The 24,849-nt window shown below is 42.5% G+C and overlaps 1 protein-coding gene across 4 annotated transcripts in view; it reads left to right on the top strand.

Moving 5' to 3' along the window:
* LRBA (LPS responsive beige-like anchor protein) overlaps positions 1-17,961 on the top strand; it is a 779,214-nt gene extending 761,253 nt beyond the window's left edge. For 2 of the 4 annotated variants that reach the window (XM_030916318.1, XM_010372523.2), the window contains exons 56-57: positions 4,304-4,455; positions 16,628-17,961. In XM_030916318.1, the coding sequence (XP_030772178.1) occupies positions 4,304-4,455; positions 16,628-16,718 (243 nt within the window). In that variant the 3' untranslated portion in view covers positions 16,719-17,961. The remainder of the gene's footprint in view (positions 1-4,303; positions 4,456-16,627) is intronic. The other 2 variants (XM_030916327.1, XM_010372521.2) reach the window with 1 other exon arrangement.
* The last annotated feature ends 6,888 nt before the right edge of the window (positions 17,962-24,849 follow it).

The raw sequence follows: 24,849 nt of genomic DNA, 5'->3' as shown, positions 1-24,849 counted from the left end.
TCCCATAATGCTGGCTGCATTTAAACCAAGTACACATACACGCGGCACAGCTGAGGCTGGTCCTTCAATAGAAGAGGTTTCCTTAGGGGCTTCTGAATCATCCTGGGTGGCTTTCAGTGGCACTGCTCATTTTTTTTTTTCTAGAAAACGCACTGCACATTGTTTTCTGAGTATGAAAGCTGAAATAGTACATTAGATGACACTTAAAACTGGAGTCTCTTTACATCTGAATAGCTTGGTGGTGGGACCAGTACGGATTATGACTATTTAGGATTATTAATTTCAGATATAACTTCTTCATGAATAAGTCCAAAACACGTTAAGGAAGTTGGGCTTCAAATTATGAATTAGGCAGGCATTTTTTTCCCATTGGGTCTACCGGAAATGGCACCACCAGTGGACCTTCCGGGCTCTTGCTTCCTCTCCAGGATAGGACTCCACAAATATTAGACGTTGAGAAAAAGAGTAAGAACTGTTCTTTTCAAAGGCTAGTTTGTCAAGGTCCTTTGTTTCTTACCTCCAAACTCCTTGGTGAAGGTTAAAGTAAAAGAAAGCTGGGGTGGTCCTCATTTTCCAGAATCAGGCTGGAGGGCGGGGCATGTGAGCTGTATACAATGAGGGGACCCAGGACATGTTAGAGGCAGGAGTAGGGTCACAGGGGCTTCTACCCTGGCTTTGGGCTAGCTCTGGATATTTCACTCATTGCTATTCCTGACCTAGGCAGCTTAGATGACATAAATTCTCCCACTTTCCCAGATCTGCTCTGATCACCCCCTTCTCCTAAGTAAATACTGGTGTCAGGGAACAAAGCTCCTACATATAGATTACATGAGGAAATGAAGGACCCTTGCTGCTGTGTCTCCTGGGATTCATTTCTTGATTCGGTGGATGGCTTCCTTCTTGTGTCTCCACCGTTCTCTGTGGTCTCTCCATTGCATTCTGCCAGCCTCCACCACGAGGCACGCACACAGACACACTCGAACTCGCTTTTATTTTTCCCTACCTTCCCATAATGCTGCATTTAAACCAACTACACATCAGAGGATTTTCTTTTCCTCTTTTCTTTACAATAATAATGTGGATAATCTGTCACTTTGAGTTGCGATTATATTGTCAGCTACGCTAATAAATCTGTAAAATAATTTGAGATCCGCAGCTGACTGAAGCAATTTCTGTGGCATTTCAGTTGGTACCAGGGGCTCTGGGAAGTTCCTTAAGGCAGCAGTGGGAGGCTTTCTGCAGACCATTCGTGCACACATGCTTCTCCTCTCTGCCCTGTAGCCATCGCTTTTTCCCTCCGTAATATTTCCCGCTGGAGTTTAGGCTTAAACAATCCATTGCCTTTTCCCAGCACTCCTGCACTTTATCATGCTAGCTTGCAAGTGGCAGCTGTGTGACTAAAGCGAGCTTGCCTAAAATGAGCAGTACCTGCCCGCAGCTCCAGAGACTGATACTTTCACCGCTCACTACCTCGGGAGGCAAGGAAGGCAGCCACAGGCTGGGAATCCAAGGTACTACAGAGCAGAATCTCCAGCTCCATCCTCAATCTGAGCCCATATAAGGAATGGACACCATGGAAACAAATTAGTCATCAGCTCAGACCAGAAATTATGTTTCTGTGAAATACCAAGAACTCTGCAGGCCGGCAGCCTGGGGAAGCTCTGCACTAATCAAGGCTTCCCACCTATTTTTATTTTAGATGCCAGATTGCTCTGTGGCATTTTGGTTAGCAGCATATCATAGTCCATCAACTAGACAGTGTTGAGATGTCTTTATGAACAGCTGATATTTAAGGAGGCAGCCTGTACAGAGCAGCAAAGTTATTTTATCCTAAACACGGGAGAACCACCATTCACCCAGGGGAACGCATTTGTTTTCCCTTCCTGAGGCTGTGTTTTAGGATGTGGTCATCCCCAGCAGACTGCTGTGGCCTGCTACTACCTCCTTAAAACCGGTGCAGCCACAGCGCTGTCCACAGCACTCAGGATTTCAGGGGATGAGATTAACGTGTCTCTGGGCACATTTCCAGAGGTTTCCCTCTAGTAACACTCCAACCTGGATATGGAGGCAGCCTGTCAGTATTTGAGTGGAAGATCAGGTGCTGCTTGCTAAATGTTATCCTGGCTCTTGCTGCCAAGAGGAATTTGGCCTCTCATGAAAGAGGGCAGCGAAATCTTTTTTCACCTTGGGAGGCATCTGGTTCATTAAAATGTTTTGAATGCTGATGACTGTATAGTCCCTAAAGCCCAGGTTTTACTTAATTTCATATGGAAGCAGGATTAGAGATTCTTTACTAGAACAAAGAAGTAAAGATTAATGGTTTTAATTTGTTTTGGTATAACACTTATCCAGTAAAAAGCTTCAAGTATAAAATTCAAGTGAACCACAACCATAAGGTGACTCGATTTTCAATCAGCTGAATTTTATATGTGTAGCAAATAGTTGTTTGTTCTAGTCTTCATTGCAGTTCCCGGACACCCCTAGAGATTGCCATTTGTGAAATGAATGGGGGAAAGGATATTGATTTTTGCTCATCTTGAAAATATCTTAATATCTGTGTTTAGTTAACGAGACTTAGAGAATATGCAACTGTCTTCCACATTTGGGTTTTTATTTCCTAGATGTGTTTTTGTGTTCTTGAGAATAAGCTGTATTTAAGAGACTACTAAAAGTTGGCATTTGGGTGAATGTGAATTAAATGGATAAGAAAGTCTTTCCCTTTCTATGATTTTTTTAAAAATACATCAAAGAGTGAAGACTTAAGGCAGCTATACTAGAACTGAATGTAGAACAGTGCGAATGTATCAGAAATTAGGTTTTTTTCTTTCTGGCTTGCCAGCACAATCTGTATTCCCCTGCACCCAGGTGGACATGCGATTACAGGTGTTTGTAGTGGCTTTAAAACTCCGATGCCATCCGCTAAAGAAAGGAAATTTGTATCTTAATAAGCTAAGAAAACAAGGCTTGGAGGTACCAGGCAGGAGGAGAGGAAGGGCTAATGGGATTGGCTTTTGGAGTAGGGAGGGATAGTTAGGATTTGCCACACTTTTCCTATAAATGGACAGAAAGTAAATATTTTAGGCTTTGAGGATTCTACATTCTCTGTTGCAACTACCTGTGAAAGTAGTCATAAACAAATGGGTGTTGCGATGTTCCAGGAAAACTTTATTTATGGAAGGCCAGGTGTGGTGGTTCTTGTCTGTAATCCCAGCACTTTGGGAGGCCGAGGAGGGGTGGTGGAGCACTTGAGGTCAGGAGTTTGAGACCAGCCTGACCAACATGGTGAAACCCCGTCTCTACTAAAAATACAAAAATTAGCTGGGTGTTGTGGTGGGCACCTGTAATCCCAACTGCTCAGGAGGTTGAGGTGTGAGAATCACTTGAACCTGAGAGGTGGAGCTTGTAGTGAGCCAAGATTGTATCCCTGCCCTCCAGCCTGGGTGACAGAGCAAGACCCTGCCTCAAAAACATACAAACAAAAAACCTGTTTATGGGGGTTCAGATTTGGAATTCATATAAATATTCATGTGTCATGAAAAATTCAAGCACTGAAACATGTTAAAACAAACAGTTATACGAAACAGGCAGTGGGCTGCATTTGGCCCGCAGGCTTTCATTTGTGGATGCCCATTTTACAGGATCAAAGAGCAAATTCTGAGCCTGTACTGTCTGTTCAGTGCTAGTAGGAAAGGACAGAGGAGCACAGCCTAGAGCTGACTAAACCACAGGCTGGAGCACTGTCAGCCCTGGAGCAAGAAAATGCTGAACTGGGATTTAATCATCCTGGAAGTTGTAGCTCTCTACCAAGTCTTCTTCCCAACTGCTGTCAAAATCCAACAGGCTCAGGGAAGGTGCCAAGGTTGCTGGCTGCCCTGGAGTCGCACCCAGCAGGGGATTAGAGGGGATGTGAGGTCAGGCGGCACCATCTGCCAAGTCTTGGGACTAACAGGCTTATTAGCATGTCCGCAGTGCAAATGAAGAGATGCCAGGGCTTCTCGTTAAGAGCACTGGTCCCAGTCCACAACACACACCACCATTCTAGTAGCATTTGTAGAACTGGAAGAGTTTGCTACTTAGTCTTTAAAAAAGCAAAGCCAAAAATAATCTCAACCATTGCCAAACTTTGTCCATTTGGTTTTTGAAAAATGGCAGATCTTCTACAACTCATGATTTTCTAAAAACTCCTGAGATCTCTCTCTCTTCTCCCTGTACTACAGTAGCTAGTGTGAGAGTGACTCAAACACAGGGTGGGAGCTGAAAGTTTCCTAGAACCTCATTTCTACTGAATATTGCTGTCTCACAGGCCATCCAGCTGAGCCGAGATGGACAGTACCTGCTCACAGGAGGGGACAGCGGAGTGGTCGTGGTCCGGCAGGTGTCGGACCTCAAGCAGCTCTTTGCCTATCCAGGATGTGACGCTGGAATCCGGGCCATGGCACTGTCTTATGACCAGAGGTAACACTGGAATCATGGGCTACAAATAGGAGTTTCCAAAACTGCAGAGGGGACTGGTCGTGTTGGCTCTTGCATGTAATCCCAGCACTCTGGGAGGCTGAGGCAGGAGAATCGCTTGAGTCCAGGAGTTCAAAACCAGCCTGGGAAACATTGTAAGACCCCGTCTCTACAAAAAATAACATTTTCAAAAATGTATAGTAAAACCTGCAGAGGGAATTTATTTAAATGGGCTGGTGGAGTTGAGTTGTGGGGGTCACCTGTACAATCAAACCAAGAACACTTTTTTAAAAAGTTTGATTTTCTTTCTGATGACATTGCCACTCTTAGACAAAGGCTGAGTTCTCAAGGAATAGCCAGAATTTAAGTAGCAAAGGTTCTGATTACAGTGATGCAAAGCTTTTTATATTTCTTTGAAGTATCTCTTTTAAATTATACCTTAAGTTCTGGGGTACATGTGCAGAACGTGGTTTGTTACATAGGTATACACGTGCCATGGTGGTTTGCTGCACCCATCAACCCATCATCTACATTAGGTATTTCTCCTAATGCTGTCCCTCCCCTAGGCCCCCACTCTCCCCAACAGGCCCCAGTGTGTGATGTTACCCTCTCTGTGTCCATGTATTCTCTTTGTTCAACTCCCACTTATGAGTGAGAAGATAAGGTATTTGCTTTCCTGTTCCTGTGTTAGTTTGCTGAGAGTGACGGTTTCCAGCTTCATCCATGTCCCTGCAAAGGACATGAACTCATTCTTTGGTATGGCTGTATAGTATTCCCTGGTGTATATGTGCCATATTTTCTTTATCCAGTCTATCATTGATGGGCATTTGGGTTGGTTCCAAGTCTTTACTATTGTGAATAGTGCTGCAATAAACATACGTGTGCATGTCTCTTTATGCTAGAATGATTTATAATCATTTGGGTATATAACCAGTAATGAGATTGTGGGTCAAATGGTATCTCTGGTTCTAGATCCTTGAGGAGTCGCCACACTGTCTTCTACAATGGTTGAACTAATTTACACTCCCACCAACAATGTAAAAGCATTCCTGTTTCTCCACATCCTCTCCAGCATCTGTTGTTTCCTGACTTTAATTATCACCATTCTAATGGGTGTGAGATGGTATCTCATTGTGGTTTTGATTTGCATTTCTCTAATGACCAGTGATGAAGAGCTTTTTTTCATGTTTGTTGGCTGCGTAAATGTCTTCTTTTGAGAAGCATATGTTCATATCCTTTGCCCACTTTTTGATGGGTTTTTTTTTTCTTGTAAATTTGTTTTAAGTTCTTTATAGATTCTGGATATTAGCCCTTTGTAAGATGGATAGATTGCAAAAATTTTCTCCCATTCTGTAGGCTGCCTGTTCACTCTGATGATAGTTTCTTTTGCTGTGCAGAAGCTCCTTGATTAGATCCCATTTGTCAATTTTGGCTTTTGTTGCCATTGCTTTTGGTGTTTTAGTCATGAAATCTTTGCCCACGCCTATGTCCTGAATGGTATTGCCTAGGTTTCCTTCTAGGGTTTTTATGGTTTTAGGTGTTACATTTAAGTCTTTAATTCATCTTAATTTTTGTATAAGGTGTAAGGAAGGGGTCCAGTTTCAGTTTTCTGCGTATGGCTAGCCAGTTTTCCCAACACCATTTACTAATTAGGGAATCCTTTCCCTATTCCTTGTTTGTGTTAGGTTTGTCAAAGATCAGATGGCTGTAGATGTGTGGTGTTATTTCTGAGGCCTCTGTTCTGTTCCATTGGTCTGTATCTCTGTATTAGGACTAGGACCATGCTGTTTTGGTTACTGTAGCCTTGTAGTGTAGTTTGAAGTCAGGTAGTGTGATGCCTCCAGCTTTGTTCTTTTTGCTTAGAATTGTCTTGGCTATGCAGGCTCTTTTTTGGTTCCATATGGAATTTAAAGTAGTTTTTTCTAATTCTGTGAAGAAAGTCAATGGTAGCTTGATGGAGACAGCATTGAATCTATAAATTACTTTGGGCAGTATGACCATTTTCACAATATTGATTCTTCCTATCTATGAGCATGGAATGTTCTTCCATTTATTTGTGTCCTCTTATTTCCTTGAGCAGTGGTTTGTAGTTCTCCTTCAAGAGATCCTTCACATCCCTTGTAAGTTGGATTCCTAGGTATTTTATTCTCTTTGAAGCAGTTGTGAATGGGAGTTCACTCATGATTCGGCTCTCTGTTTGTTATTGGTGTATAGGAATGCCTGTGATTTCTGCACATTGATTTTGTATCCTGAGACTTTGCTGAAGTTACTTTTCAGCTTAAGGAGATTTTGGGCTGAGACAATAGGGTTTTCTAAATATACAGTCATGTCATCTGCAAACAGAGACAGTTTGACTTCCTCTTATCCTAGTTGAATACCCTTTCTTTCTCTTTCCTGATTGCCCTCCCAGAACTTCCAATACTATGTTGACTAGGAGTGGTGAGAGAGGGCATCCTTGTCTTGTGCCGGTTTTCAAAGGGAATGCTTCCAGCTTTTGCCCATTCAGTACGATATTGGCTGTGGGTTTGTCATAAATAGCTCTTATTATTTTGAGATACATTCTATCAGTACCTAGTTTATTGAGAGTTTTTAGGATGAAGCGCTGTTGAATTTTGTCAAAGGCCTTCTTGGCATCTATTGAGATAATCATGTGATTTTTGTCACTGATTCTGTTTACGTGATGGATTATGTTTACTGATTTGTGTATGTTGAACCAGCCTTGCATCCCAGGGATGAAGCCTACTTGATCATGGTGGATAAGCTTTTAGATGTGCTGCTGGATTCGGTTTGCCCGTATTTTATTGAGGATTTTCATACTGATGTTCATCAGGCATACTGGCCTGAAATTTTCTTTCTTTCTTGTGTCTCTGCCAGGTTTTGGTATCAGGATGATGCTGGCCTCATAAAATGAGTTGGGGAGGATTCCCTCTTTTTCTATTGTTCGGAATAGTTTCAGAAGGAATGGTACCAGCTCCTTTTTGTATCTCTGGTAGAAACTGGCTGTGAATCTGTCTGGTCCTGGACTCTTTTTGGTGGGTAGGCTATTAATTTCAGAACTTGTTACAGGTCTATTCAGGGATTTGACTTCTTCCTGGTTTAGACTTGGGAGGGTGTACGTGTCCAAGAATTTATCCATTTCTTCTAGATTTTCTAGTTTATTTGCGTAGAGGTGTTTATAGTATTCTCTGATGGTAGTTTGTATTTCTGTGGGATCAGTGGTGATACCCCCTTTATCATTTTTTATTGTGTCTATTTGATTCTTTTCTCTTTTCTTCTGTATTAGTCTAGCTAGTGGTCTATTTTATTGATCTTTTCAAAAAAAACCAGCTCCTGGATTCACTGATTTGAAGGGTTTTTTGTGTCTCTGTCTCCTTCAGTTCTGCTCTTAGTTATTTGTCTTCTGCTAGCTTTTGAATTTGTTTGCTCTTGCTTCTGTAGTTCTTTTAATTGTGATGTTAGAATGTTGATTTTAGTTCTTTCCTGCTTTCTTTTGTGGGCATTTAGTACTATAAATTTCCCTCTAAACACTTTTAAATGTGTCCCAGAGATTCTGGTATGTTGTGTCTTTGTTCTCATTGGTTTCAAGTAACATCTTTATTTCTGCCTTCATTTCAGTATTTACCCAGTAGTCATTCAGGAGCAGATTGTTCAGTTTCCATGTAGTTGTTGTGGTTTTGAGTGAGTTTCTTAATCCTGAGTTCTAATTTGATTGCACTGTGGTTGATCTGAGAGACTGTTGGTTATGATTTCCATTCTTTTGCATTTGCTGAGAAGTGTTTTACTTCCAATTATGTGGCCAATTTTAGAATAAGTGCAATGTGGTGCTGAGAAGAATGAATATTCTGATTATTTGAAGTGAAGATTTCTTTAGATGTCTATTAGGTCTGCTTTTTCCAGAGCTGAGTCCAAGTCCTGAATATCCTTGTTAATTTTCTGTCTCATTGATCTAACATTGACAGTGGGGTGTTAAAGTCTCCCACTATTATTGTGTGGGAGTCTAAGTCTCTTTGTAGGTCTCTAAGAACTTGCTTTGTGAATCTGGGTGCTCCTGTATTGGGTGCATATATATTTAGGATAGTTAGGTCTTCTTATTGTGTTGATCCCTGTACCATTATGTAATGACCTTCTTTGTCTCTCTTTATCTTTGTTGGTTTAAAGTCTGTTTTATCAGAGACTAGGATTGCAACCCTGCTTTTTTTTTTTTTTTTTTTTTTGCTTTCCATTTGCTTGGTAAATCTTCCTCCACCCCTTTATTTTGAGCCTGTGTGTGTCTCTGCATTAGATGGGTCTCCTGAATACAGCACACTGATGGGTCTTGACTCTATCCAATTTGCCAGTCTGTGTCTTTTTTTTTTTTTTGAGACGGAGTCTCGCTCTGTCGCCCAGGCTGGAGTGCAGTGGCCAGATCTCAGCTCACGGCAAGCTCCGCCTCCCGGGTTTACGCCATTCTCCTGCCTCAGCCTCCCGAGTAGCTGGGACTACAGGCACCAGCCACCTCGCCCGGCTAGTTTTTTTTTTTTTGTATTTTTTAGTAGAGACGGGGGTTTCACCGTGTTAGCCAGGATGGTCTCGAACTCCTGACCTCGTGATCCGCCCGTCTCGGCCTCCCAAAGTGCTGGGATTACAGGCTTGAGCTACCACGCCCGGCCCAGTCTGTGTCTTTTAATTGGGGCATTTAGCCCATTTACATTTAAAGTTAATATTGTTATGTGTGAGTTTAATACTGTCATTATGATGTTAGCTGGTTATTTTGCTCATTACTTGATGCAGTTTCCTTCATAGTGTCGATGGTCTTTACAATTTGGTATGTTTTCACAGTGGCTGGTACTGGTTGTTCCATTCCATGTGTAATGCTTCCTTCAGGAGCTCTTGTAAGGCAGGCCTGGTGGTGACAGAATCTCTCAACATTTTCTATGTGTAAAGGATTTTATTTCTCCTTTGCTTATGAAGCTTAGTTTGGCTGGATATGAAATTCTGGGTTGAAAATTATTTTCTTTGAGAATGTTGAATATTGGCCCCCACTCTCTTCTGGCTTGTAGGGTTTCTGCTGAGAGATCCGCTGCTAGTCTCATGGGCTTCACTTTGTGGGTAACCTGACCTTTCTTTCTGGCTGCCTTTAATGTTTTTTCCTTCAGTTCAACCTTGGTGAATCTGATGATTATGTGTCTTCGGGTTGCTCTTCTCGAGGAGTATCTTTATGGCATTCTCTGTATTTCCTGAATACAGGAAATTGTATTGAATATTGGTCTGTCTTGCTAGGCTGGGGAAGTTCTCCTGGATAATATCCTGAGGAGTGTTTTCCAGCTTGGTTCCATTCTCCCTGTCACCTTCAGGTACACCAATCAAACGTAGGTTTGGTCTTTTCACATAGTCCCATATTTCTTGGAGGCTTTATTCATTCCTTTTCATTCTTTTTTCTCTAATCTTGTCTTCTCTATTTCATTAAGTTGATCTTCAGTCTCTGATATCCTTTCTTCTGCTTGATCAATTCAGCTACTGATACTTGTGTATGCTTCACGAAGTTCTCGTGCTGTGTTTTTCAGCTCCATCGGGTCATTTATGTTCTTCTCTCAACTGGTTATTCTAGTTAGCAATTCATCTAACCTTTTTTCAAGGTTCTTAGCTTCCTTGCATTGGGTTAGAATGTGCTCCTTTAGCTCAGAGGAGTTTGCTATTACTCACCTTCTGAAGCCTACTTCTGTTAATTTGTCAAACTCATTCTCTGTCCAGTTTTGTTCCCTTGCTGGCAGAGTTGTAATCCTTTGGAAGAGAAGAGGCATTCTGGTTTTTGCAATTTTCAGCCTTTTTGCACTGGTTTCTCCCCATTTTCGTGGATTTATCTATCTTTGGTCTTTGATGTTGGTGACCTTTGGATGGGATTTCTGTGTCTGGATATCCTTTTTGTTGATGTTGATGCTATTCCTGTTTGTTAGTTTTCCTTCTAACAGGCCTCTCAGCTGCAGGTCTGCTGCAGTTTGCTAGAGGTCCACTCCAGATCCTGTTTACCTCGGTATCACCAGTGGAGGCTGCAGAACAGCAAAGATTGCTGTCTGTTCCTTCCTCTGGAAGCTTCATCTCAGAGGGGCCTCTGCCAGAGGTCTCCTGTATGAGGTGTCTTTTGGCCCCTACTGGGAGGTATCTCCCAGTCAGGAGACACAGGGGTCGAGGACCCACTTGAGGAGGCAGTACGACCCTTAGCAGAGCTCAAACACTGTGCTGGGAGATCCACTGCTGTCTTCAGAGCTGTCAGGCAGGGACATTTAAGTCTGCTGAAGCTGCAACCACAGCCGCCCCTTCCCCAAGGTGCTCTGTCACAGGGAGATGGGGGTTTATCTATAAGCCCCTAACTAGGGCGCTGCCTTTTTTTTCCAGAGATGCCCTGCCCAGAGAGGAAGAATCTAGAGAGCCAGTTTGGCCACAGTGGCCTTGCTGAGCTGTTGTAGGCTCCACACAATTTGAACTTCCTAGAGGCTTTGTTTACACTGTGAGGGTAAAACCACCTGCTCAAGCCTCAGCAATGGCGGACGCCCCTCCCCTCACGAAGCTTGAGCCTCCCAGGTCAACTTTAGACTGCTGTGCTGGCAGTGAGAATTTGAAGCCAGTGGATCTTAGCTTGCTGGGCTCCATGTGGGTGGGACCCGCCGAGCCAGACCACTTGGCTCCCTGGCTTCAGCCCTTTCCAGGGGAGTAAACGGTTCTGTCTCGCTGGCATTTCAAGCACCACTGGGGTGTGGGGGGAAAAAAAAAAAAAAAAAAAAAAAAACTCCTGCAGCTAGCTTGGTGTCTGTGCAAACGGCCAGTTTTGTGCTTGAAACCCAGGGCCCTGGTGCTGTAGGCACCCAAGGGAATCTCCTGGTCTGCAGGTTGTGAAGACCATGGGAAAAGGACAGTATCTGGGCCAGAGTGCACCATTCCTCAGGGCACAGTCCTTTACAGCCTCCCTTGGCTGGGGGAGGGAATTCCCCGACCTCTTGCGCTTCCTGGCTTAGGCAACCCCCAACCCTGCTTCAGCTCACCCTCTGTGGGATGCACCCACTGTCCAACCAGTCCCAGTGAGGTGAACCAGGTACCTCAGTTGGAAATGCAGAAATCACCCACCTTCTGCGTCGATCTCTCTGGGAGCTGCAGACCAGAGCTGTTCCTATTCGGCCATCTTGCCAGCCTGAAGTATCTTTTTTAGTAAATAAAATTGAAAGAGCTGCAAACATGTTTAATGTAAAATGCCTTTATCTCTGCATATGAAGAGTCCCCTGAAAGATAGGGCTTATTTCCTAGAAGCTCTCGAGTGGTAGAATTTGGTGGGATCATCTTTATCTGGCACCTTATTTCCTCTTAACACAGAGTCACTCATTTTTGTTCCTTTAAAAAAAAATTGTGGCAACATGTAATATTTTCTATCTAAACTTTTTGATATATAATTTAGTGCATTATGTACATTTACAGTGTTGTGCCACCATCACCATCATCCAATTCCAGACCCTTTTTCATCATAAACAGAAGCTCTGCCTGTTAATGACTCTCTCTCCCTGCCAGCTCATCTGCATTCTGCTTTCTGTCTCTGTGAATTTGCCTCTTCTAAGCACCTTCTGTAAGTGGAATCATACAATATTTGTTGTGTTGTGCCTGGCTTATTTCACTTAGGATAACGCTTTCAACGTTCTTGCATGTTGTAGCACGTATCAGAATATTGTGTGAATATTCTGCATTCTGTTTATCATTCACCGGTTGATGATGGACACTTGGGTTGTTTCTACCTTCTGGCTATTGTGAGTAATGCTGCTATGAACATTATCTACAAATATCTATTCAAGTCCCTTTTTACAGTCTTTTTGGGTGTATGCCCAGGAGTGGAACTGCTGGGTTATATGGCAGTTCCATGTTTGACGTTTTGAGGAAACTTTGAAGTGTTTTCCACAGCGGCTGTGCCATTTTACATGGGTTCCAGTTTCTCCACATCCTTATCAGCACCTGCTCTGTTTTCAGCAGTTGTCCCACCAGGCGTGGTCTCATTGTGGTTTTGCTTTTCCTAGCGGCCAGTGATGTTGTCTTTTCACTCTTCATAGTGTCCTCAGACGCTCAATTTTTTTTTTTTTTTTTTTTTTTTTTTTTTTTTTGTGACAGGGTCTCACTCTTTTGCCCGGGCTGGAGTGCAGTGGTGCAATCACAGCTCACTGAAGCCTCAATCTCCTAGGCTCAAATGATTCTCCTGCCTCAGCTACATGGTAGCTGGTACTACAGGCATGTGCTGCCATGCCCGGCTTTTCTCTGTTGAGACGGGGTCTCACTGTGTTGCCCAGGCTGGTCTTGAACTCCTCCTGGGCTCAAACCATCCTGATGCCTCAGTCACCCAAAGTGCTGGGATTATAGCCATAAGCCACCATACCCAGCCCTGATTTTACTTTTTATGAAGTCCTATTTTTTGTTATGAGTTTTTTGTTTTGTTATCTTGTGTCTTTCATTTTGGTATCATATCCAAGAAACCACTGCAAAATCCAAGGTCATGAAGGTTTTCCCATATGTTTTCATCTAAAAGTTTTATAGTTTTAATTTATATTTAGGTTTTTGATCCATTTTGAGTTAGTTTTTTAACATAATGGTAGGTAAAGGTCCACTTTGTTTTGCATGTGGACATCCGATTTTCCCAGCATCATTTGTTGAAAAGAAGGTGCTTTCTCCATTGAAAGGTCTTGGCACCCTATTTTAGCACATGTGTGAGGGATTATTTCTCAACTTTCTCTTCTGTTGGTCTGTCTATATCAGTATGACAATGTTTTGGTTACTGTCGCATTGTAGCAGTAAGTTTTCAAATCAGAAAATGTGCAACTGCTAACATATTTCTTCTTTCTCAGATTGTTTTGGCTGTTCAGGGTTTCTGTCTCGCTCTGTCGCCCAGGCTGGAGTGCAACGGCACGATCTCGGCTCACTGCAATTCTTGATTTTCCTTTTGGAGTGCTCATTGTCAGTGTATAAAAATGCAACCGATTTTCGTGTTGTATATCCTGCAAATTTACTGAGCTCTAAGTTTTTGTTTTGTTTTGGTGTGGAATCTTTCTTTAGGATTTCCTACATATAAGATCATGTCATCTGTAAACAGAGACAGTTTCACTCCTCCTTTCCAATGTGGATACTTTTTTCTTGTGTAATTGCTCTGTCTAGGACTTTCAGTATTGTGTTGGATAAGAGTGGTGAAAGTGGGCATCGTTGCCTTGTTCCCAATCATAGGGGAAAAACTTTTTTTCGTCGAGTGTGGTGTTAGCTGTGGGTTATTCATACATGCTGTTTATCATCTGAGATAGTTTCCTTCTACTCCTAGTTTATTGCTTTCATAATAAAAGGATGAATTTTGTCACATCGAATTTTCCAGCATCAGTTGAGATGATCATGTGGGCTTATTTTGTTGTTGTTCATTCTGTTAATGTAGTATGTTATGTTGGTTGACTTTTGCATGGTGAGTCATCCTGGCATTCCCGGAATGAATCTCACTTGGTCATGGTGTCTATTCCTACTACTATGCTAGTAAATTCAGTTTGCCAGTATTTTGTATCCTGGTCTGTATGTTCTTTTGTTGTAATGTCTTCAACTGGTTCTGGTGTTGGTGTAATACTGGCCTCACTGAATCACTTAAGAAGTGTTCTGGATTCTCTAATTTTTTGGAAGAAATTGAGAAGGCTTAGTGTTAATACTTCTTTAAATGTTTGGTAGAATTCATCAGTGAAGCCATCTGGTCTAGGACTTTTCTTATTGGGAGGTTTTTAATTACTGATTCAGTCTCTTCACTCGTCATAAGTCTAATCATTTCTATTTCTTCCTCATTCAGTTTTGGTTTACTGTTTTCAGGAGTCTATTCCATGTAGGTTGCCCTATTTGGTGGTATACAGTTGTTTCTAATAGTCTCTCTTAATTCGTTGTTTCTGCCAAACCAGTACTGTCCAAACTTTTATTTCTGATTTTAGTAATTCAAGTCTTTTTGTTGTTGTTGAGATGGAGTCTCGCTCTGTCACCCAGGCTGGAGTGCAGTGGCACAATCTCGGCTCACTGCAACCTCTGTCTCGCAGGTTCAAGTGATCCTCCTGCCTCAGCCTCCTGAGTAGCTAGGATTACAGGTGCCCACCACCACACCCAGCTAATTTTTGTATTTTTAGTAGAGATGGGGTTTCACCAGGTTAGCCAGGCTGGTCTCAAACTCCTGACCCCAAGTGATCCACCCGCCTTGGCCTCCCAAAGTGCTGGGATTACAGGCATGAGCCACCATGCCCAGCCAAGTCATCTTAGTCTAGCTAGAGGTTTGTCAAGTTTGTTGATCTTTTCAAAGAACCAATTTTTGGGAGTTTTTTCTATCACTTTACTATTTTCTGTTTTATTTATCTCTTTAATATTTTCTTCCTTCTGCCTAGCCTTGGGTTTAGTCTGTTTTCTAGTTCCTTAAGACATAAAGTTAGTTTATTGAATTGAGATATTTTTAAATGTATGTGTTTACAGCTAAACATTTGCATCTTAGCATTGCTTTTGCTGCATTTTGTAAGTTTTGGCATGTTATATTTCCTTTTGTCTCAGTATTTTCTGATGTCTCTTATGTTTTCATTGACCCATCATTTGTTTATTTTCCACATATTTGCAAATTTTCTAGTTTACCGTCAGTTATTGGTGTCTAGTTTCATTCTATTATGATCAGAAAAGCTACTTTGTGATTTTAATCTTTACTAAGTCATTAACACTTGTGGCCTGACATATGGTTTATCTTGGAGACAATTCCATTGTGCACTTGAGAAAAATATATATGCTATTGTTGTTGGGTGGGTGTTCTATATATAGGTGTGTCAGGTTCAATTGGCTTATCGTATTATTCAAGTCTCCTATTTCCTTATCTTCCACCTGGTTGTTCCACCCATTATTTAAAGTGGGGTACTGAAGTCTAAAACTATTACTGTAGAACCATTTCTCCCTTCAATTCTGTTAATGTTTGCTTTGTATATCTTGGGGGTCTGATGATAAATGCATATATAATTGTTATATTTCTGTGAATTTACCTTTTTCTCAATATAGTGTCCTTCTTTGTCTCTTGTAACAGTTTTTGACTGAAAGACTATTTTGTCTGATATTAGTATAAGCCACCTCAGCTCTCTGTTAGTACTTACATGGAATATCTTTTCCATCCTTTCACTTTCAAGCTGTTCGTCTTTAGATCTCAAGTGGGTCTCCTGTAGACAACATATAGTGGGATCATGTTTTTTAATCCATGCTACCAGTTGCTTCCTTTGGGCTGGAGAATGTAATCTCTTTAATGACTGATAAGTAAAAGACTGACTTTTGCCACTTTGCTATTTTTCTTTCTGCCTTAGAGTTTTGTCTCTCATTTCCTCCTTACTGTCTTCTTTTGTGTTGATTTTTTTTTTTTTGTAGTGACACATTTTAGTTCCTAATTTTGATACGAGGTACTAGGAAGCATACTGAATATGGCTTCTAAGGGCTGGTCCTAACCAAACTAGACAGAGAAAAGTCTAAGATAATGGGCTATGCCCAGTTTATGTTCACCTATCTTCTCCATCTCTTTCCCTGCACCACCTCTTTGGGGACAGGAGACCAAAGAAGCTTGCAGAAGTTCTTACCTTCAGTGAATTCAGTGAGTCACTGTGTTAATGAGGACTAGGTCCTCACCCAGAGCATGATGGACATAGACTCCTTCTCCACAGAGGGGAGATCATCTTAAATTATGGTCAACACTCCTTTTTTACTCATTGATTCTGCACCTGTCAGAGGTGGTGTCTCTTGTCACTTGAGTGTGTGCTGCTGCTTCCACCAGCAGTTACTTTGAGATTGTGGTTCCTTCTTTTGATTCTGTTGCTTATGTAAAGGATGGGTCTTGCCAGCCCAGTTCCCCTTTAGAAATTACCAAATCTGTTCAGGTTTTAGTGACTTATCTGGCACACACCAGGTGTCCTTACCCTTTCAATGAAAAAGCAAGCTGTGGCTTGGATCCTTGTGGAGTGTCAGAGGCAGTACTCTGAGCTTACCCAGGGCTACAGTTTAGTCATGAAATACACACCTTAGTTCTCACAAATTGGAGCCTTCACTGCTATCTTTTATATTTACTTTGTGGATTTGGGGAGAGCAGTTTTTAGTAACATCTCTAGGACACACAGGTTTCTAAAAGTCCTTCTCTCTGTGCTTCTCCTAGGTGCATCATTTCTGGCATGGCTTCAGGAAGCATTGTGCTATTTTACAACGACTTTAACCGGTGGCATCATGAATACCAAACCCGCTACTGATGGTGACAGCTGTGCATTCACTCTGCCCCTAGGATGAGCAGAAGTATCTGGAGCATCATTCTCTTCTACCACATCTGAATGTAACTTAAATTTGCTCAAAGAAGCAAAATATTTTTTAAAGTTATTAATAATTGCTATTTTTGTAGTCTTTGCTCGACTTTTTTGGGGGGATTAGCAAAGCAGAAAACTGGCTGCTGGGTTCTGTAGTTTTAAAAAATCTATATTTTTAGTCATAATGAGAAGTCTATTTTCACCAATTATGGAAACGTACAGTGGAGCAAGTAAACCACTTATTCCAGCTATAATATTATGAAGAACATTTCCCATGCATCTACAAGCTTGAGAAATAGGATTTTCACAGTGGGGAAGTGGGTTATAATGTTGGAATAGAAAAATTTGATGCTGTAATTTGGGTCCTGTATTTTTCCAAACTGTGCTTCTTCAGCACTAATATTTCTGGGATTTAAATAGTAATGTTTAAATTATGGTAAATGTAATTTAAAACATCTCAGTTAATTCTGTCACTGTTATTCTTCAAGCATGTTTTAGACCTAGAAAAGTATGGTTTGGGGGAGGCATTTTATTGTGTGGTTAGCACAAGGAATCTAATTTATAGCAAGTGTGAAATAGTTACCATTTTTTTCCTGATCTGTCATCTTCATAGCACAACAAAATGAAACTATGGAAATGCTCTTGAGCTCACAACATTTTTCTTTTAAAGTAAATGCAAGTACCAAAGCTCACTACTGCGGTTTGCCTGTGCCCGGACAATGAGGCAGAGCCATTGTTGGGGCACCCTCTTCCCTCCCCGGGTTTGCAAGTAGAGGCTACCACGTGCTGTATTCAGCAACACCTGTTTTACTATTTGTTATTCAACTATGTCCACCTTCCTTTTGATTAGCAATTTGTACTAAGAAACAATGTTATTTGGTGTTGTATAATTCTACTTTTCTAGTAGATTACTGTGTGGAATTCTATGAAAAATATTTGAGAAAAGGCCTGTATTGCATAAATAAATTCTTTGTATGTTGTGAACTTTGATTTCTATTTCTCTCACAATAGACCTCAAGTGGTCCCTCTTTTTTTCCTACACACTCAGCTATTCTCTAAAAGCAAGGATTTGGAATGAACAATTCAGTTTGGCAGAAAAAGCTGAATAAAATAGCATCTGTAATTGAATTGTTGGAAATGCCTTTTTTGCTCCTAAATTTTAAACATCATTAATAAAATAATGATTCACAAAAAAAAATGTCAAACTCTGATTCAGTCCTAGTTTTTGATCAATAACGAATGTGAGAGATCCTCCTGACTGAAAACAGGAAAATAAGCTTTCTTTGGCCAGATCTCTCCTCTTATTGAGACTCACACAAATGACCTAGACCTGAATCTTACAAAAGCCTAGACAAGGAACTTTATATACCACTTCATCTGAGATCCACCATTAAGAAAACAGATGATGGTGAAATGTAGGGGGAGGGAAAGTACATTTTAGAATCAAAGAAATATGCAAGTTCCTGATAAATTAATTGATGAACATACTTTTAATATCCTCATTAACTTGTGAATATTACACTTTGGAAACTTAACAATGGTAAAAGAAAATAATAATACCTAAGTCATATGCCACACACGTGATACTTCAACCACCTTATTCTTAACAAGCCTAAAGTAGAGCTCCTCTTGAATCCTAAAAGTAAAACAATCAGTATCTCCACTACCTTCATTGTTTTTAAAACTTACAACTAAGGAAAATTAATTGAAACGTAAGTAGGCCAGGCGCAGTGGCTCACGCCTGTAATCCCAGCACTTTGGAAGGCCGAGGCGGGCAAATCACTTAAGGTCAGGCGTTCGAGACCAACCTGGCTAACATGGTGAAACCCTGTCCCTACTAAAAATAAAAAAAGTAGCCAGGTGTGGTGGCAGGTGTCTGTTAATCCCAGCTACTCAGGAGGCTGAGGCAGGAGAACTTGAGCCTGGGAGGCGGAGGTTGCAGTGAGCTGAGATTGTGCCATTGCACTCCAGCCTAGGCGACAGAGTGAGACTCCATCTCAAAAAATAATAATTAAAAAGTAAAAAATTAAATATTAAAAAAAGAAAACATGAAACAAGGCTGGCATCAACACAAGGGCTTCTTAATAATAGAATCTGTTCAGTAATAACATTCACAGTTTATTTGATATTTACTTATTCAATTTTAACTCCTTAAAAAAGCTATTACTTTACATAAATGTAGACCAGTTAAGAAAAGAAGTGAAAGTAGAGGTGTTTTGGGGCTGGAAATGAGGGATCCACAACAGAGGGAGCAGTGTGTCTGCACAGTGAGTGGATGCGGCTGGATGGGCCGTGCTTGGTCCATGTACAGTAACTGAGGGCTGGTTTAAGATGCATTGCCTCCCGAAATTAAGATTTTCCTCCCTGACATATTGATTCTTACTGAAATATAACCAATCAAGTCCCTGAGATGCTGTCATTTAAGAAATACAATTAGATCTTGGGGAGAAAGCAGGAGGGCTAAGAGACAACATGAACATCTGAAAAACAGAGATAGAAACGTGTAGACAATGCACTCTCAGAGGACAACATCTTACTCCCAAAGTACACTGAAAAGCAATGTTTTCATAAATTACTTCAATAAAAGAGCTGTTTTATCCATTGAGAAACATCACACCTCATTTCTGCTTAGCATACACAACAGGAAGATTCAGAGTGTCTCGCATAGGAATCACGAGTAGCCGTGAGTAGGGCATGAGGTCAGGAACTGACAACCTGGGGTTGCCCTTCCCACTCGCTCTAAGAGCAGCCAAGCCAGAAGGTCAGGGACCGACCACACACTTGGTGTCACGTGTCCTCCTACGCCTGTCAGAGGGGCAGTGAGATGGCAGTGGTTGTGTGAGTCAGGCTTGCAGGAGATGGTCAGGGAACCTGGGATGCAGCCCCGCTGCACCTATTTTGTACCCTTCTTAGCAAATAAAACAGCTGCAGCAGCTTAGATCCACCATGAGAGGTGGTTGAGGTAGAGATGTTCACTAGGTTTCTTTGATACCTTTTTTACTGGCTGCGATCTCAAGAGCTCCTAGCCATGCAAATCATGGGCCTGGTTTAGTCCTTTCTACTGTGACAGTCCTGCCCCATTCTCCATCCCTGCTAAAAAAGACAGCGGACCCATGATATAAAGAGATTCCTCCTGGATCCAGAAGCAGAAGTGTCTTTCATTTAAAAGCTGGAATAACCCCCCACTGAGCTTGGTGGAGAAACTTCACCACTTCCTGGTGTGTGTTCATTATGGATTAGCCCCACAGCCCCACATGAAATCACATTAGGCCAAAGTGTGTTTACCAACAGAAGCAGAATGTGACTTTAGTCTCACAATCTGCATAACCTATATATGAGCAGATGTGCTAGTGCCTCCACTTGGCTATTTTTGCCCTACCACATGGAAGGAAATCATTTCCTACTTCAAGCAGGAGAACACCCAGCCCAGCTACCCCCGTTTTGTGTAGCATAAAGTTGAATCACTGTTAATTCTGTAGGCTTCACAAGTTATCCTTGCAGAGGAAGGAGGCTGGGAAGTTTCAAAACTTCCTGCTTGTAAGAAGGAAGGGCAAGACCATAAAGTAGCAAATACATAAATAGCCAAACAAACCATTTTAAAGTTCTACTTACTCTCAGATGAGTGAGAGAAAAATCTTTTGGATTTTTCTTTTAGATAGACTTGAAAAGTCGACATGATGAACTTCTTGCATGCTCTAGAGTCATAAGATTGCTAAAGACCCAAGACGACTGTGAACACCACTGACATATCACTCCCAGCCCTGGCTGCTGTGAACCAGAACTGCAGGCTGCTCAGAGCAAAGCACATCACATTTTTCTCTCTAATGAAATGAAGGGTAGTTTGGCCTTTAGGCAAGCAATCTGTTTTGAGAGAGTTGGGCTCCTCCAGCAAGGTCAGAAGACAAACTGAATGCTCCTATGAGATCTTGGCAATCTATGCCAGAAACATGAAGTGAACTATTTTTCTGTCCCAAATTCAGGAATATTTTTCCTGGCCAAAACCAAGATTCCAGGGAGTTGGGCAGGCTTGTCACTTCTTATACCTGGCATGAAGCTGGCTGCTTTGCAGCTTTGGCCTTGGATAATTTGAAAGACACCCCCAGAACTGACTTCAGCCTCAACACAGACAGGCATCCAACCATGCCTCGCAATGCAACAGACTCAGCCCGCGTGACCGTGCTGGAGGCCTGTGTGGTGTCCAGCTCTGCCCAAAATGAAGGGGCATGGTAGGGGCCGATGACTGTCTCTGTACCAAATATACGCTTTTCTTCCCCTCAGCCATTCAACGCAGGCAAGGCCTTCCCACAGCTGTCTTCGAGTTCAAGGCTTTGGTTTTTATCGTAAGATTGCCCCTTAGAACCCCCTGGCCAAGACTCACCAAAGTTGCACATGTCAGCCTACCTCTGGAAAAACCACTCTGACTTTGATTTAAATGGCTACAGGACTTTAACACTTAAGCGCCCCTGCTCTGATAACTTCTCAGCCACTGACAAAGTGGTAGAAAATGAAGGGGTGGTCTGGCCTTTTGGCAAGCTTTTTTTTTTTTTTTTTTTTTTTTTTTTTTTTTTTTTTTTTTTGTGGTGACAGAGTTTCGCTCTTGTTGCCCAGGCTGGAGTGCAATGGTGCAATCTTGGCTCACCGCAACCTCCGGCTCTCGGGTTCAAGCGATTCTCCTGCCTCAGCCTCCTGAGTAGGTGGGATTACAGGCATGTGCCACCATGCCTGGCTAATTTTGTATTTTTAGTAGAGACAGGGTTTCTCCATGTTGGTCAGGCTGGTCTCAAACTGCCAACCTCAGGTGATCCGCCCGCCTCAGCCTCCCAAAGTGCTGGGATTCTAGGCATGAGCCATGTGCCTGGCCAGGCAAGCTATCTATTTGAGAGAGTGGGCTCCTTCAGCAAGGATAAAAGCCAAACTGTGAAATGTTCCTATGGATTTGCACCCCACCTGTGTCTTACACACGCAGCACTCCTAACACATCTCTGATCGCCAAGAGGCAACCTCGTCATGGGGCACCTGCCCTGTAAGCCAGAAGCGGCGAGGCCCAGCTCCAGTGAGCCTGGGGAAGCTCTTGGCCATTCCATTTCCTTATTTATTAGACAAGGATATTAGTGTCTCCCTCTTAGGGCTGTGGCATATCTCAAGTGAGATGGGATGAAATACTCCATAAGCTATAAACTTGTGTGATTGTCCATTGTCATGATCATCTTCTTTAGAAAGCAGCTGACTCTGTGACTAGGCTGCTCTGTTACTAGAATCTTACTCTCACTCTGCCCTCAAATCTGACCTTTTGTGCCCCCTACCTTTTGAACTCAGGCTGACCATCCAGAGCAACTAAAAAAAGGCTGCACCCCTTCTACGGAACAGTCCTTCACACAGCCAAAGACACTGAGCAAATGTGCCTTGACGTTTCTCTTACCTCAGTTTTCTCCAACAGTCGTTGGCTGCCAGGATTCACACCCCTCACCACTCCAGCTGTCCTCTGCCAGGTGATCATTGCTTTCTCTGTACCACACGCACCAAGGTCCCCAGAACATAACCATCCCCGGTTAGTACTGCCTGGGATCTGCCCGTGCTTCTCATAACACAGCTAAGATTATGCTAATGTTCAAGAAGCTATGTTGGCTCCTAATGACGGGGTGATCACTGAAATCCTCCATGCCCAGATCTTCAGCCGTGCTGCAGGCCAGCTGCAGGCCAGGGCCTTGCCTCGGGTCGTTACAGAATCGAATCCCAGCACTTCACACTTCACTTCTATGCCATGGGTTTGGGTCAGTATCCTCACCTGCTGAGATCCTTTTAAATGAGTCTATTCCTTAAAAAAAAAAAAAAACAAAAGCATTCTTTCTAAGTTGTTATTCACATCATATAGGGGAAAAAAAAAAGGTTAGGAACAAAGACTGAAGCTGCAGCCTGGCTGCAGAGCTGCCCTGTCCAGCCTGGCAGCCACTAACCATAGTTCAACACTTGAAATGTGCCCCGTCCAAACGGAGACATGCTGTAAATGTAAAGCACACCAGATTTCAAAGGTTTAGAATAAAAAAAGTAAAACATCCTAGGGATGTTTTTTGTATTGACTACATGCCAAAATAATACTTTGGATGTATTTAGACATATTAGGTTAAATAAAATATACTATAAAAATTAATTTCACCTGTTTCTTTAAAAAAAATTTTTAACATGATACTAGGAAATGCTGTCTCCTGTGGCTTGCATATTTCTGTGGGACAGCAAACTGTTCTAGAGATCTTTCTCCAAGACAACATCAATCAGCACTCCTGCTTTCAACATGGTGAATCTGCCCTGAGCTGTCTTCACCATCTCCTAATTCACATTTCACCATTTTAGCCATGAAGATATTCTGGGGAAGTTTTGCCAAATGCCTTCAATTTATATATTCCATACATTTCTGTTATAGCAACCTTTCTGAAGAGACGGCGAGAGGAAGAGAGAGAAAATGAAAGGCTGAGACTCGGCCTGGCTCAAGTAAGGGAATCAACATGAAACAGCCCATGCCATTATCTCTGTGCAGAATTTGAGGAACCCAGCAGTTAAGTATCTGTATTTAATTTAGATTCTGAGACAGAATTACAGCTTAATAAACGTTTGCTAAACAAGCGGGCAATGAACAATCTGCCTGTATTAGAACCTTTATTTAGCTCCTCCCCTCCAGGCCTTGATTTAGCCTCGGATAGACAGGGAGCCCCTCGCCCCCAAAAAGAACATGCACTTTAGAGTCAGCAAAAGCTAACACTGCATCGTGGCTCCACCTCCTGCTAATTCTATGACCTTGGACATGTGACTTGACTTCTTGGTTTGCTCCCCTAGCACCACATACTTCTGTAGGTTTTCCTGGGGTGATAACCATTTTAACAGGACGGCTAGGCAGCGCCGCCCCTGCCAAGTGACTGGCACTGCCCAGCCACTTATTTTCTTGTCTTTAGCAGATATCTTTCTTTGAACCTCACAGTTCGAGAGTGGGAGATGGGTTTGGGGCTCAGATCAGTGCCAGAGGCCTTGTTCTATTGCTATTTGCATTTTTCTCCTTCCTTTTATTAGCTCTTCCCTTCCATTAACAAAAATATTTCTATTGAAAGCTAAGAAAAAGCTTGTCCTGTAACTAAAGAGGCACAAGCAGAATGTTCTAGACCTATACATCACTGCTTTTTTGAAACTTATCCTCCTAGGAATAAACTAGGAAGCCCACTGCTGCCGCGCCCGCCAATCCCCCTCCCCACCCATCCCACCGCACCTTGTGGCCAACCTCTGGACCGGATCAGGGGTCAGCACCAGCCCAGAACTCATTGTATCGCCTGGCCCATGAGATTGACTCATTCCTTAGCTATCTGAACTGAAAGATCCAGAGTCAAGTTAGATGGTTTCAAGCTCTGGGATTGTAAAGCCTTGAAAAGTTGGGGACAGAGGCAGTACCAGGGTAACCTAAGCCACAGGTCAGTGGGTACTATGAGGGAACAGAAACAAAAGTCTTGCAGAGAAAGCTGTAGCTGACAGGGCACTGGAAAAAGCAGAGATAGGAGACCACACAACCTCAGAGAGAGACAGGGGAACAGCTGCCCCAACTCTCTGCCCCTCCTGCTCCTGGTTCGTAAGGTTCCTCTGTCACACACCAGGCACACCATTTATTCTTGAGCTTTTGTGATGTGTCTTTTTTCTGAGACAGGTTCTCACTCTGTCGCCCAGGCTAGAGTGCAGTGGCATGATCTCAGCTCACTGCAGCCTCTACCTCCCTGGTTCAAGTGATTCTCCCTCCTCAGCCTCCTGAGTAGCTGGGATTACAGGCATGTGCCACCACGACCAGCTAGTTTTTCTATTTTTAGTAGAGATGGGGTTTTGCCATGTTGGCCAGGCTGGTCTTGAACTCCTGACCTCAGGTGATCCACCCACCTTGGCCTCCCAAACTGCTGGGATTACAGGCCTGAGCCACCATACCCATTCTGCACCTGTAACCAGACCAACTTCAACCAGAACACCTTTCCATATGTGTTCTCCCCAAGCTTCCTCTTTTCCTCGAGTGGCCCTGAGACTTTGCAAAACAGCCACTGGCACCTGCTGGAACCTT

Source organism: Rhinopithecus roxellana, chromosome 2 (genome assembly GCF_007565055.1).
Source record: "Rhinopithecus roxellana isolate Shanxi Qingling chromosome 2, ASM756505v1, whole genome shotgun sequence".
Lineage (NCBI taxonomy): Eukaryota > Metazoa > Chordata > Mammalia > Primates > Cercopithecidae > Rhinopithecus > Rhinopithecus roxellana.
This window is presented reverse-complemented; position numbering and strand designations above follow the sequence as displayed.